Source organism: Lampris incognitus, chromosome 8 (assembly GCF_029633865.1).
Source record: "Lampris incognitus isolate fLamInc1 chromosome 8, fLamInc1.hap2, whole genome shotgun sequence".
NCBI lineage: Eukaryota > Metazoa > Chordata > Actinopteri > Lampriformes > Lampridae > Lampris > Lampris incognitus.
Window position 1 is genome coordinate 1460771 of NC_079218.1, and position 14730 is coordinate 1475500.

Below are 14730 nucleotides of genomic sequence, written 5' to 3' on the forward strand. Positions count from 1 at the left end.
ACCATTTCTCTCAATATAGCAGAAGCTGCAAATGAAAAGCTTTCCACCTGCCCAAGTAGGTGGGCTAAGTAGGTGGGCTAAGTAGGGAGGCTAAGTAGGGAGGCTTAGTAGGTATGCTAAGTAGGTAGGTTAACTTAACCAGGCTTACCCACGTGTAGCTGTTGTTTTTTTGTTTTTTTTTTTGCTTGTGGGAATTTCCGGTGGAGAACGTGAGGATCTCATAGAGCCTGGTTATTTCTATCAGTGGACGATACAGGTGTCCTTGGATTTTATTGCACTAATGAATGCAGACAGATCTGTCATTAATCTGTTACCCCCCCATTATCTGGTGCCGTCACGGTGTGAGGGTTTTGTCTAAGTTAATTGGGGTAATTTCAGGTCTACTGTTCTTGCAGTTAGTCACCATTTCCTTGGTATTCTAGACGTTGCTCTCCAGGCAGGTGTCTTCACACTAAGGTCCAGCATAGGAGACTGCTATGCAGGGCAGTAGGGCGGGAACGGGAACATGTTCAGTTTGCAATGGTCGTATCAGTAGGAAAGCATTTGATGAATAAAGGCACCAACAACATCATTGTTAAGTATATCTATTGAATTGATTGTTTTTTTGTTGTTGCATAGAATTGCATTGCATATAACGCTTCTGTTATTTCATGAGAGTAGGAGTTTACAGTGTGTAGTCAGTGAGTGGTAATACATATTTATGAAAGGCAAAAAGGTACACTTAGCGAAGTAGTTTTGTGTTCACAGATGCAGTAACCATTCAGTTTTGGAATGCCACTTGTCTGGCAAGCCAAAGCAGTTTAACCAAACATAAGCTGCTAGTTGCAATCAATTAATTAATCAATCAATCAACTGCAGCCTAACGTAAAGCATTCTAGCAGTGAATAAAGGCCAAATAGAAATTTATCTGAAATGTAAATGGGAAAAAGTATAAGAACCATTGTAGGGTAGCAAATATAGGGGGCAGTAGGGATGAAAAGTAGTTTACTTTACTGTAAATTGTATGCTAAGGCCAATTGTTTTGTGCCTTTGAAAAAGATCTCCACTTTAGCATTCAGGTCATGGGCAGGAAATGCCGTCTGAGACCGCATTTATTCTGCTCATCTCTACTACCTTTAATAGTCAACCTCCAGATGAGTTGGCACTGCATAATGATATGCAGCTTTCGTGCCGTGACCATGTTATGTAATGCTTAAGGGGGCAGGAGGAGCACCGAGCTGTAGTGCAGCATGAGAGAAAAAGAGAAAGAAGGGGAAAAAAGGCAGGAAGAAAGAACTCCTACGTATGTGTTGATTTTTCTGCCAGTTTTTTAGATGATGTTTCGAGTCTATATTCTTGCACCTTTTGGATGAAATCACTTTCTAAAAAAAAAAAATAACATGCACACAGGGGTTGGCAAGCATGAACACACAAAGAGGGCAAAACAAGGTTGACTGGTTTTTATTTCTGTATGAGCTCACTGATCTACCTTGCAAAAAGCTTGTTTCAGTGCTACTGATGCTGTTAGCCAGTGGATAACCCATATTTTCTGTTTGTAAATGTTTAATCAAGCATTTATTTAATTATTTATTGGCTTGGCTCATTACCTGAAGTTGTACAGTTGTGATGTTAGAAATGGTATCTTGTCACAGCTCTCAGTTCAACAGAAAAAAATCAACTATTAGGTGGTTAGTATTCTACCACTAACTATGTCAAATCTTATTGTATGATGAATAATATAACAATGCTATTCTTATTGACTTGAATGTAATAATGTAACAAATAGTGTAATCTTTCTTTGTTGGGCCTTTTGAGCTCCAAAGTGTCCAGCGACATCAAAGAAAGTTGAATCAGTTCATCTGGATTCAGTGTTAAATGTTGTATCCAGATGAACATCAAAGTAAGTTGAATCAGCTCATCAGGATTCAGCATTAAATGTTGTATCCAGATGAACTGATTCAACCTTCTTTGATGTTCTTACCTGGATTATTGATCATGCATCAAGACATTTCCAGTGACACTTTCAGTCTACCCAAGCTGTGTACTTGATATTCCATGTTGAATCATACGAGTTTTACACTGATGTCATATGATAAGGTCGTTACAGTAGTGCCACAGTGCTTTTGCGTTTGCCAGCGGAAGCTTAGAGCATTTCCGTTTAGCCTCATATCCAGCTCTGTGAGATGACTTGGCTTGCTGAGTCCTTGAGAACCACTGTAGCCGTTCACTCTCATCTCTCCCCACTTTAATCAGTGACTGACACTACCCTGCAGAGCCCCGATGAGTGGACTTTGTGGTGAGTCAGTAGCATCAATCCACCAATTAAGACTCAGGGAAACGGGCAGAGCAAGTGGACAAAGACTGTCTTTGTTTTACTCAATGTGCTCATCAATGCATGTATAACGAACCAAGCATGTCTCCTTTACTGTAGGCATGTATAACAAGCACGTCTAAAATTAGAGCCGGCTCACAGAGGTGCTTCAGACGCATAGCAAAAAATGAAGAGCTGGATTTGGAACAGTTTTCAAAAGAAGGGAAAAGTACCATAATATATACCATAATATATAGTCTGTACTAAATGGGTTTTCACAGTTGACAAACATTGCAGCATTCTCCACCTTCCATATGTGTTGCTCTCCTCTTTCGAACTGCTGACGAATGTGTGACTGCTCGTAAGGCCTCGGTGTGAGCAGCACGTTATATTTACACCCCAGCATTGGCCAACTGTTTCTCGACTGCCATTGGAAGTCTCAGTTTGGATTTTGTCCAAAAGGTGTTGCATCCCTAATGAACGCAGGTTACTCTAAAGTCTCGAGTTGGTCGAGCAGAGCCTTGTACCACGACCTCTGCTGAAGGCACTGACCTCCAGCACGGCTGGCAGAGAGACATGCTGTTTTGTCATTATCTCTCAAAATAGACTCTCTGTCCAGGTAGCGACCTTAAATCTGAGGGTTCGTCCCGACACAACTGTGAAAGCCAGTGTTAAAAAAAGAAAGAAAGAAGAAATTGTAGTACAATACGATTTGTAAAATTATACCAATGATAAGACTGATCCCAACATCCACTTCCTTTATGCTGACGTGTCTCTGTGAAGTAACCAAACACACCTGCTAGTAAGATGGACCACTTTTAAATGATGCGAGAAATAGAGAAAATGGGATATATGTGTGTGTGTGTGTGTGTGTGTGTGTGTGTGTTTGAAAACTTGCCTAACAATTTTTTTTTGCCCAGTGGAAAGTATTTTAAACAATGCAGAAGGCATTTTACCTTGGTCGTCTGTTCTTGAACAGATGAAATGTATGTTTTCTATAGGATGTGCACAGCACTGCAACGTTGTCTTTGATTATTGGTATTTTAAGCCACTTCATTGTGTCATTGTATGGTTACGATGAAATGTGTTGTCTGCATGTAACCATCCTATTGTGTAGGAGCAGGGGGCAGCTGCAGCACCCGGGGACCAACTCCAGTTCTTCTTTCCACTGCCTTGCTCAGGGGCACAAGCAGGAGTATTAACCCTAACATGCATGTCTTTTTGATGGTGGGAAGAAACCGGAGCATCCGGAGGAAACCCACGCAGACACGGGGAGAACATGTAAAGTCCACACAGAAAGGACCTGGGACGGCCTGGGGTTTGAACCCAGGACCTTCTTGCTGTGAGGCAACAGTGCTGACCACTGGGCCACCAACTACATTTATTCAGCCAGTAGAAAAGTTCAGATTAAACGCTAAATATTCTAACACAGGAGACGTGGCTTTATGGGTATGGGCAGTAAACACAAACTGACTTGATGGGCGTTCTTTTGTCACCATTTAATGGGTTCATGTTGAGACATCAGCAGGATGTCTTTCTTCACTGTGTATTATTACATACTGAATACTTGGACCATTTGTACCAGGTGCTCTCCTTGCATGTGATGGATAGACCTAGGTCCACTGTACACTGACTCTGGCTCTTCTCTTTTGCTTATATATTGGGCATATTATGCAGTTTTATGCAAGAGTCGGTGGTGTGGCTCAGGTGCTGTGTCTGCAGCCAGGACTTTGGTGTTTTACGTGAGATTGACACGTGTGAGCGCTGTGGGACTGGAGAAGCGGCTGTCGTTAGGATGGACGGAAAGATGACGTGCGGGGCTGAATATGTGATATACTGATATGTCGCTAACTGTAGGGATGTCAACACAGACGTTCTCCTTGTGGGGGGAATTTGTTGATAAAGACTGCAGACTGTTTCCACTGATTGTACATTTGTTCTTGCATGCATGGAGAGAGATCAACAGCCTAGAAACCTTGGTGATCATTTCCCTGTCTATCTGAAGGAGGACAGGCTACCATATGTCTTACTTTTGTTCACTGTATCAGTAAGCTCCACTTAAAGGCAAACAAAACCTGAAATTACAGTTGGGAAGATAGAGTTGATATAAATTAAAGGTTCATGCTAATGACTGAAAATGAGTTGCTGATACAGCTGATGTGTACATCTTCAAACATCAATTTTTAAGCAGAGTTGACAGTTGAAACGGGTGAAACCCCCCCCCTCCCTCTTTTTTTCCCCTCCCCATTTGTACCTAGCCAATTACCCCAAGCTTACCTGGTCTCTGCTCCATCCCCTCTGCTGATCCAGGGAGGGCTGCGGGCTTCCACATGCCTCCTCCCATACATGCGGAGTCACCACCCGCTTCTTTTCACCTGACAGTGAGGAGTTTCACCAGGGGGCTGTAGCATGTGGGAGGATCACACTATTTCCCCCAGTTTCACCTCACGCCCGAACAGGCGTCCCGACCAACCAGAGGAGGTGCTAGTGTAGCGACCAGGACACATACCCACATCCAGCTTCCCACCCGCAGACACAGCCAGTTGTGTCTCTAGGGACATCCAACCAAGCCGGAGGTAACACAGGGATTCGAACCGGTGATTACCGTGTTGGTAGGCAACAGAACAGACCACCACACCACCTGGGCGCCCCGATGAAACTTTTTTAACCACTCAAAAAAAATCCCCCAGACTGTTTTGCATAAATGATGTGAGGCTCGGTACAGTGACTGAATTGCAGCGATGGGATCGCAGGCCATTGAAGCAACACCATGTTCCTTCCCTAAACAGACTGCTGGTTTGATTCCTATTCGCTGCCTTCTGAGTCACTTCCCACCATCTTGTCTGTGAATGGTGATTTCGTCTCATGTGTTCTGTCCCTCTGCTGAACAGTAACACCAGTGGGGTTTCTCAGCATTAAGCCTGTGTGGCAGCAGACAACTTGGTAGTCTCCTCGTGGTATTGCAACAGTGGTGAAAAAAAATGTTCCCCAACTTGCTCATAAATGCCTGCAACTTTTTTTAACGGCCTCTCGGTGTTACAAGCTATCAACCCATGCATGTATTTATATTAATTTTCTGCCCCTCTTATGTTGAGCCCAACACACCAGCTATTTCCCAGGAGGACAGGATCCCTTGATCTACCTTCAACTCACCCTCCCTCACCAAAATACAACCCTGCTTATACATTTGCATAGATTTTGCTGTCGTGAACACAAAAACACAACACGAAGCACTAAAAATTGACAACTAAAGGTTGCTTCTCCTGAATAAAAAGCACATATCCTCCATATCATGCTGAAGCACCTTTGCCCAAAAAAGATGAGCCTGAAGATCCTGGGGTCTGGTACAATGTAAGTTTATGCATCTGCGAGGCGTCAAGGTGGTGTGGTGGTCTATTTCGTTGCCTACCAACACGGGGATCGAATCCCTGTGTTACCTCCGGCTTGGCGGGTATCCCTACAGACACAATTGGCTGTGTCTGTGGGTGGTAAGCCGGATGTGGGTATTTGTCCTGGTCGCTGAGCTAGCGCCTCCTCTGGTTGGTTGGGGTGCCTGTTTGGGGGGGAGGGGGGACTTGGGGGAATAATGTGATCCTCCTACGTGCTATGTCCCCCTGGTGAAACTCCTCACTGTCAGGTGAAAAGAAGCGGCTGGTGACTCCACATGTATGGGAGGAGGCATGTGGTAGTCTGTAGCCCTCCCCGGACTGGCAGAGGGGCTGGACGAGTGACCAGAACGGCTTAGAAGAGTGGGGTAATTAGCCAGGTACAATTGGCCACTACACTAGTGCCTCCTCCGGTCAGCTGGGGCGCCTGTTCGGGGGGGGGTTAACTGGGTAGGGCTGGGCAATTAACTGAAAATGTATGGAAACCGACATTAAGAACCTCTCACTGACCTAATCTTGCTCATGTCGGTTAATAATTTCCCCAATGCGTGCGTTCATGAAGTGTCCCTTTAAAAAAAATACTACGCCGTGTTCAGTCTCGTGCCTCCGCCTCGTCCAACTAACGTTAGTCTGAGTTCACTCAAAGCAAGCTGGCGGCGTGGACGACCTGAGCGCTGACACTGAGCCAACACATGGGCCTCAACCTGAGCAGCTGTACCTGAACAGAACGCTGTGTCCGTCGTTTGGACACATTGTGGCTTCAGTGAAGACGACACAGAACAAGAAGTAGTCAAACGTCAACACTGCGGAAAAACAATTTCGGCAACCAAAATTGCCACCACAAATCTGTTTAATCACTTGGAACACAATCACATTACCCAATATGAAGAGTGCCTGGCTCAAAAAGAGAGAAACTGACAAACGCTAAAGCGCTTCCACAAAGCAGCTGTCGCTAACACAAGCATTTACAAATGCCACACAATATGCCAAGGATTCAAGAAGATGAGAAGAAATAACTGATGCCATTGCATATTACATGGTGAAGGATGTGGCTCTCATAGCTACTGTGGAACATAGCAGTTTTAAACATGTCGTTAAATCCCTCGACAAAACATACGCTGTGCCATCGCCAAAATATGTTTCCCAAACAGCGGTGCCCAACATGTACAGAACATGTGGTGAGAAGGGAGCTGCTGAGCTACAGCCTGTTCAACATGTACAGAACATGTGGTGAGAAGGGAGCTGCTGAACTACAGCCTGTTCAACATGTACAGAACATGTGGTGAGAAGGGAGCTGCTGAGCTACAGCCTGTTCAACATGTACAGAACATGTGGTGAGAAGGTAGCTGCTGAACTACAACCTGTTCAACAACGCTGCGCCATCGCCAAAATGTTTCCCAAACAGCGGTGCCCAACATGTACAGAACATGTGGTGAGAAGGTAGCTGCTGAACTAAAACCTGTTCAACATGTACAGAACATGTATTGGAGGGGACATGTGGTAGTCTGCAGCCCTCCCCGGATCGGCAGAGGGGGTGGGGCAGCGACTGGAGAGCTTGGGAAATAGGGTAACTGACCAAGTACAATTGGGGAGAAAAAGGGGGAACCCCCCCCAAAGGTGCATGTACTGAAAACATGGCTTTTTGACACCTGAGATTCAGTAGCTTTTTTGAAGGCAGCATTCCACTGCACCAAACTTAAGTCTGATTACTTCTGCAACTGCTGAGGTATTACAGTTGCCTGCAGAGCCTGAGTCAGAAGATGCCATGTTTTCTGATGTCACTGAGGTGTCTGAGGGTGAGTGGCCTTTTGTACTGCCCATTGGTGTCCATCCAAGCAGCTACAGGGCTGGATATATGTAACAGCAACCTGCTTGTATTATGTCATCCTCACATGCTTGATGCTCCACAGTTCAGCTAGTGAGCTAGCATCAGTCACAGAAACAACTGGAACAGTGCACTCAGTAGAGTGCAGATCCCCGCCAGGAGTATCTCCCCTTCTCTGGTGTTCGGGCTTGGGGAACTACCCCCTTTTTTTTGCCTACTGGGAGAAGGGAAAATACAAAGGCACTAACTGCGTAGCTCCTCGTCTCGGGTGCTTGGTCCTAGGCGAAAAACTAGCTGAGGAGTTAGTACTCATTGCTGTATAAAACAGGTTTTTCAAAGGTTTTGACTCACCCCAACCACAACCATCCATCCATCCATTATCCAAGCCACTTATTCCAAATTCATTTTGCGGGATGCTGGAGCCTATCCCAGCAGTCATTGGGTGGGAGGCAGGGAGACACTCTGGACAGGCTACCAGTCCATCACAGGGCCAACACATTCAGACCTAGGGACAATTTAGTTCGGCCAATTCACCTGACCTGCATGTCTTTGGACTGTGGGAGGAAACCGGAGCACCCGGAGGAAACCCACGCACACACGGGGAGAACATGCAAACTCCACACAGAGGACGACCCGGGACGACCCCCAAGGTTGGACTACCTCAGGGCTCGAACCCAGGACCTTCTTGCTGTGAGGTGACCATGCTAACCACTGCGCCACCGTGCCGCCCTGGTCCTTGATAACTCAGTCATAACGGCAAACAATATTTAGGCTGACAGGGCCAGTAGTATGCAAGATTAGCAGTAGACAGATACACGCACACACGGACAGAACAAAATTGTGGTTTTTCTGCCATTATATGATTTTTGCACAGCGCCGAAGTTGATTGAACAGGAGATATGGAAAAATATAGAAATTTAACCTGCAGCTTTCAAGCTAAAAATCTACCTAATAAAAAAAGTTTTGCCTGTCAGTCTGTGGCTGCACAGCCTCCTAGGTTGGCCCTCGCATGAATACGAGCAATATGAACTTGCACTTTTCAAAAAGAAAAGGTTTGCTATGCAACCGTTTTGGTCTGACGCAAACCCTGTCTTTATTTTTATAATAAAGTAAAGCTGGGTAAACCGTTTGCACTCGTGCATGCGCAACTCACATCTGCGTTTGACTCAGATCGGGTAGTGACAAGAATGTGGAACACTTCTTGTGTTGACTGTAAGCTAGAGGAAGTTGTTCTTTTATGTGTTTCACACGTTTGGATGATCAAAATTCTTTTAATAACTTTTGATCATCTTGCTGCCTGCTCTGAGCCAACCGTAGATGTGAGTCGCACACACATGCGCACAGTTGACTTTGATCGGGCAGCAACAGAGAGCAGCATCGGTTGAGCGAGCTAGACAGTGAATGAAGAGAGGGAGCGGCGATAGCGAGAACAGATGTGTTTCAAAAGTGTTTAATCACCTCTACCACGAGAGGTCATCATCATAGTCATAACTGCACACAACATTTTAGGCTGATCGGTCCAGTAGAATGCGAGATTAGCCGCGGACACACACACACACACACACACACACACACACACACACACACACACATTATCCGCCTGGTGGGGATAATTGCATCAACAAGCATTATTCTGTTTAAATATTAGTGAGGAGAATGAAATAATATATGCTTATTAAATGCATACTCAATGTAATTGTGATATTTACATTGTAATGAAAACTTTTTTCAGTTGCGTGAAAGGTGTCAAATCCTCAGCACATCAGTTTGCCATATCTGTACGCCTAAAATTCTGACACACTAATTGAGTTTTTCTATCGGCAGGCCGTACAAAATATTCTCCCCCTTGTTTGGCTCCATCCAGGTAATGGGACCATTATCTGGCTATGTCCAGCTGCCTGTCTCCGTGTGGGTCATATTGTCTTACTGGGAAATCAAATGTCTTGCCATTTGTCTTGGCGTGACGGGGGGCGATGCAGCTCAGATTGTCTTTGCTGATGCCTGAAAGCATCAACCACCGAAGCCCTTGGTCACAAACCATGTGGTTTTCTAGAGCTGTGGTGTCAGCAGAGGACAAGAACACATCGATCTTTCTGTCCATTCACTCAAAAGGCTACGCTGATGTGATGCCACATGAGATATTATACGTTTGACATTATTTTCTAGACTGTCCGTTCTATAGACTTCCCGCTGTCTCTGTGCGGGCATTTACTTTGCAGAAGTGCAGACTTAGTAGACGGCGTACTTGCTTTCACATAGTGCCATTCTTTGTATTGCATGGCAGTAGGCAGTAGTGGGGTTTTTATGAGCAGCACAATTAAAGAGACAGAACTACCTGTCGAGGGCATTCGGGTAGCGTGGCGGTCTATTCCATTGCCTAGCAATATGGGGATTCAAACCGGTTCGAATCCCCGAGTTGCCGCCGGCTTGGTCGAGCTACAGACACAATTGGCCGTGTCTGCGAGTGGGAAGCCGGATTTGGGTATGTGTCCTGGTCGCTGCTCTAGCGCCTCCTCTGGTCAGTCAGGGCGTCTGTTCAGGGGGGAGGGGGAACTGGGGGGAATAGCGTGATCCTCCCACGGTCTATATCCCCGTGGCGAAACTCCTCACTGTCAGGTGAAAAGCAGCTGCTGGTGACTCCACATGTATGGGAAGAGGCATGTGGTAGTCTGCAGCCCTCCCCGGATCAGCAGAGGGGGTGGAGCAGAGACCGGGACGGCTCGGAAGAGCGGGGTGATTGGCCGGATACAGCTGGGGTGAGAAGGGGGAAAAATAGAAAAAAGTAAGAAAATTGTTTTGATGTTGTGTTGCCCTCGAACAAAGACAGGCGGGACAGAGGAGGTAGAGGCATCGCCCTACCGGAATCTCAGAGGGTCTTTCGCTCAAATGTGAATTTTGTTCTGTGCTGTCCATGGCGCCACAGTTTGGTTTTTACAAAATTGATCACCTCATGTAAGACGGTCACTGCCCGTTTTACATCTGTCGGGGCAAATCAGATGAACATCCATCTGTTACAGCTCTCTTCATTTCTCCAAACAGCTGGTTTGTCAGCCAGACGGCTTTGTGCTATCTTGATGTTTCTATTGTTTCATAATTTTAATGTTTTGTCATACAGTTTGGGAAATTTGGAGATCGCCAAGATCAGATGTTGCTCCATTTCTCTTCCCTTTTTTGTTTGACACTCAGTGCAAAACTTCATATACGCTGAACTGAGCTGGGCAGCGTACCTGGGCCTGCACTTGTTCAGCGACACCGTGCAAATCCGTTGTTATGCGGCACAGGCTGCAGAAAAGAATGGGCTCGATGGCTCAGTGTTGGACTTTGTGCATTTGGTGGGAAAGCACCCTTTAGTGGGGCTGAGCAGACGTCTGTTGATCAGCACTCAGCAGAAACAGGCAGGTAGACTGGTAGTCTTGACCACATACAAACAGGCAGGTAGACTGGTAGTCTTGGCCACATACAAACAGGCAGGTAGACTGGTAGTCTTGGCCACATACACCGCACCCTTTGTGCCAAGAACTGGGCTGTTCAGTTACAAATAGTAGGTGCAACATGTGGGATCTGTTTCTGAGCTATTCTGAAACATGTTGGACATCAGTAGAATATCTGCCCCACCTAGCTCAGAGTAAAGGGCACTGGAGCAGTTCCATATTCAAGCTGTGTTACTTGCAGATGGATCTTCACTGCTCTTGAAGAAAAGAATAAAAATATTTTTACATAGTTCTCATGGGAACGAGGAGCCTTTACAAATGCAGGCTGGAACCTTTTCAAGACCTACCTCTGCATGTTTATTGCCATGGTGTAGAAATTGCAGTAAACAATTACACAATTGCTTTTCTGTCCCTAGTACACAAAATGTTGATTTTGCAGCAGGTTTTATAACATTGAATAAATTACATAATCCAAAACTATCCTGTTCTTACACTCATTGATTCTGTCCTCTTGCTGTTTTAAATATAAACCTAAACTCCTTGAACAGGACTGAGGTGTTCTAGACAGAAACTGCATTTGGTGCGGCAGTGCCCAGACACACACGCTGGCATGCACACTCACAGCAGGTCATTATGGCGTTGCTGAAGGTGTCAGATGTGTAACTGTTCTGTTAACTTTGGAAAAATTAAGGGGAACAAAATCTGTTTGATTACTTGGAAATGCATGAGAACGAGAACTCTCAAAGTTCTGTCCTCTTTCCAGCTCATCCACCCACTCGTTCCATCCTTCTCCTTCCTTACATGCACCAACATACCCCCCAGATCCCCCCCACCATCACCACCACCTCTCTCACCCTCCCCCACCTCATCTCTGCCACACACTCTGAGAATAAAATAAGGGATGCGGTAGGGATCCTTCTGTAATGCCTCTGAGTCGATGGACAGTTACCACGGTAACAGGGAGGCTGGCGCCAAAAATATATTCTATACAGAATCTTTGATGCCTCCCACTACATTTAGCTTGCCTAACTGGTGCATCTGCCTACATAGCGCTGCTCAGTGTGCTCTCCTCAGGCAGGACGTGTAGGAAATGAGGCTCTTGAGTCCAGTCCCCTAGCCCTGGTCAGGCTTTGTAGTAAACCTGGCTTTAACCACAGCCAATTCATTTTTGCTTAAATATCAACTTTTTTACCCATTACCTCAAGCCAAGCTTAAGCAAAGCCAACTTTCTTTTTTTACAAAGAGCTTGGTAACCTGACCACAGCTGCATGATGTCGTATGTAATGTACACGACGGCGGCTAGTCCTACATGTACTCCCCATGTCCTCTGAGATGTCTTTTGCTTCAGTGCTGCACACAACTGGCTGTTCAACATAACTGTTCATCATAGCTGTTCATCATAACTGCTCATCATAACTGCTCATCATAGCTGCTCGTCATAGCTGCTCATCATAACTGCTCATCATAACTGCTCATCATAGCTGCTCATCATAGCTGCTCGTCATAGCTGCTCATCATAGCTGTTAGTCATAGCTGCTCATCATAGCTGTTAGTCATAGCTGTTCATAACTGCTCATCATAGCTGTTCATCATAACTGCTCATCATAGCTGTTAGTCATAGCTGCTCATCATAGCTGTTAGTCATAGCTGTTCATCATAGCTGCTCATCATAGCTGCTCATCATAGCTGCTTATCATAGCTGTTTATCATAGCTGCTCATCTTAGCTGTTCATCATAGCTGCTCATCATAACTGCTCATCATAGCTGCTCATCATAGCTGCTCGTCATAGCTGCTCATCATAGCTGTTAGTCATAGCTGCTCATCATAGCTGTTAGTCATAGCTGTTCATCATAGCTGCTCATCATAGCTGTTCATCATAGCTGCTCATCATAGCTGTTTATCATAGCTGTTTATCATAGCTGCTCATCATAGCTGTTAGTCATAGCTGTTCATCATAGCTGCTCATCATAGCTGTTCATCATAGCTGTTCATCATAGCTGTTTATCATAGCTGTTCATCATAGCTGTTTATCATAGCTGCTCATCATAGCTGTTCATCATAGCTTGAGCATTGATCTGAACGCTAAAATCTGAGCTTTATTGTGTAATTTCTCCCGGCGGTGTTACTTAGTCTAACGAATCCAACAACTAAGTCAGTAATCCACTGACTGAAGCAATGCATTATCAACACACATTCAGATCAAAGGACACAGGTGAACAGTGTGGGGTGGACTTAAATTCACATTTCATTATTTAGTAGGTAAACAAGGACACCTAAATTCTAAAATAATTAGGGGAATGAGTTACACTGTGTCAACATCAAACAGAAACGTGTTTTGCATAAGTGAAAAGTGTTGTAGCATGATCGCACACAAAGGGGTTTGCAGTGTAGATTACAAGATCAAAGTTCACAGTCCCATTCATCTAATTATTGACTTCCACTACCGTGTTCCAGCTACAACCTGTGGGGTGTGCAGCAGATTCAGGTGGAGTTTGCAGGTCTTCCTGTTCATAGTGAAGCACCTTCCAGATAGGACCTCCCCGACTTGTTCCTCTTTCGCTACCATTGCTTCTTCTTCAAAGCTCTGAAATGCTACTTGTTATGGAATTGTGTGTGTGTGTGTGTGTGTGTGTGTGTGTGTGTGTGTGTGTGTGTGTGTGTGTGTGTGTGTGCATGTGGTGAGAAAAAACATCAAATCCAAGGTGCTGTGCAAGGCGAATATTTTTAAGTCAGTCTTAGTAACCCATACACATGCAGCATTGTAGCTTGCACTGGTTTAATGTGCTCTCTGTCTCTGTCTCTCTCTGTCTGTCTTTGTCTCTGTCTCTCAATTCAAAGGGCTTTATTGGCATGAAAGTTTTACAACAATGTTGCCAAAGCATCAGAAATACAGTTTGAACGGTACACAATAACACTAATAATGAACATCTGTCTCTCTCTGTCTCTCGTTTTCTTTTACTCACACTCCAATTGGCACACACTGGCATATTTATGTGCCTTACATCTTTCACGTCTCATTTTACACATCTGTGGTCACACACACACACACACACACACACACACACACACACACACACACACACACACACACACACACACACACACACACACACACACACACACACCACCTGCTTGGTTTCGCCTCTCTTGGAGCTTCTTTTGGGGTTCTGATAGATCTTGCACTAAGTGATCACACTGTGCCACAAGAATCTCTTTCCTCTGCATTATTCTTTTGCCCCTTCTGCTTATTATTGCCACGGGGCGAGACGCACATTTATTATCACCAGGGGGCGAGATGCACATTTTCGCTCTTCCCCCCTCGTCACCTGCAGTCCCGCCTGCTTGCCTGTGAGCTGAGATAGAGCTTTGCATCCAGCGAGGCGATTCAAAAGTCCCCAAGGAGATGTCCTGCCGCTGTAGTATATGGTTGTCAGCCGAGTCTTCTCACTCAGGGATGCTCCCAATGCCGTCTCATGTGGTGGCACGCTCACTTCCTGTGCTCAGTGCATGACTTCCTGGAAGAGGCATCAGCAGGCGCCCCAGCTTACTGCATGTCACTGCAGCACTGCCATGTTTTTTGCATGCTACTGTGCTCTGAGATCAGACGTGCAGGTAAGGTTTCCTAGGTGTGTGTCTGTGTGTGTGTGTGTGTGTGTGTGTGTGCATCTGTCAGTGGGGAATTTAGAGAGGGATGGTGCCTAGAGGATGTGTGTGTGTGTGTTCACAAGTACGAGGGAGGGAAGGAACATTTGTGGGGTTGTAGTACAACTGCACAGTTTTATGTTTTGTTTTTTTTG

The 14730-nt window shown here is 45.4% G+C and overlaps 1 protein-coding gene across 1 annotated transcript in view; it reads left to right on the forward strand.

Annotated features, from left to right (window-relative positions):
* The window catches only part of dlg2 (discs, large homolog 2 (Drosophila)), a 472305-nt gene that overhangs the window by 88555 nt on the left and 369020 nt on the right, over nucleotides 1–14730 (forward strand). Inside the window, exon 4 of the mRNA XM_056284931.1 lies at nucleotides 2777–2794. Coding sequence (XP_056140906.1) covers nucleotides 2777–2794 — 18 coding nt within the window. The remainder of the gene's footprint in view (nucleotides 1–2776; nucleotides 2795–14730) is intronic.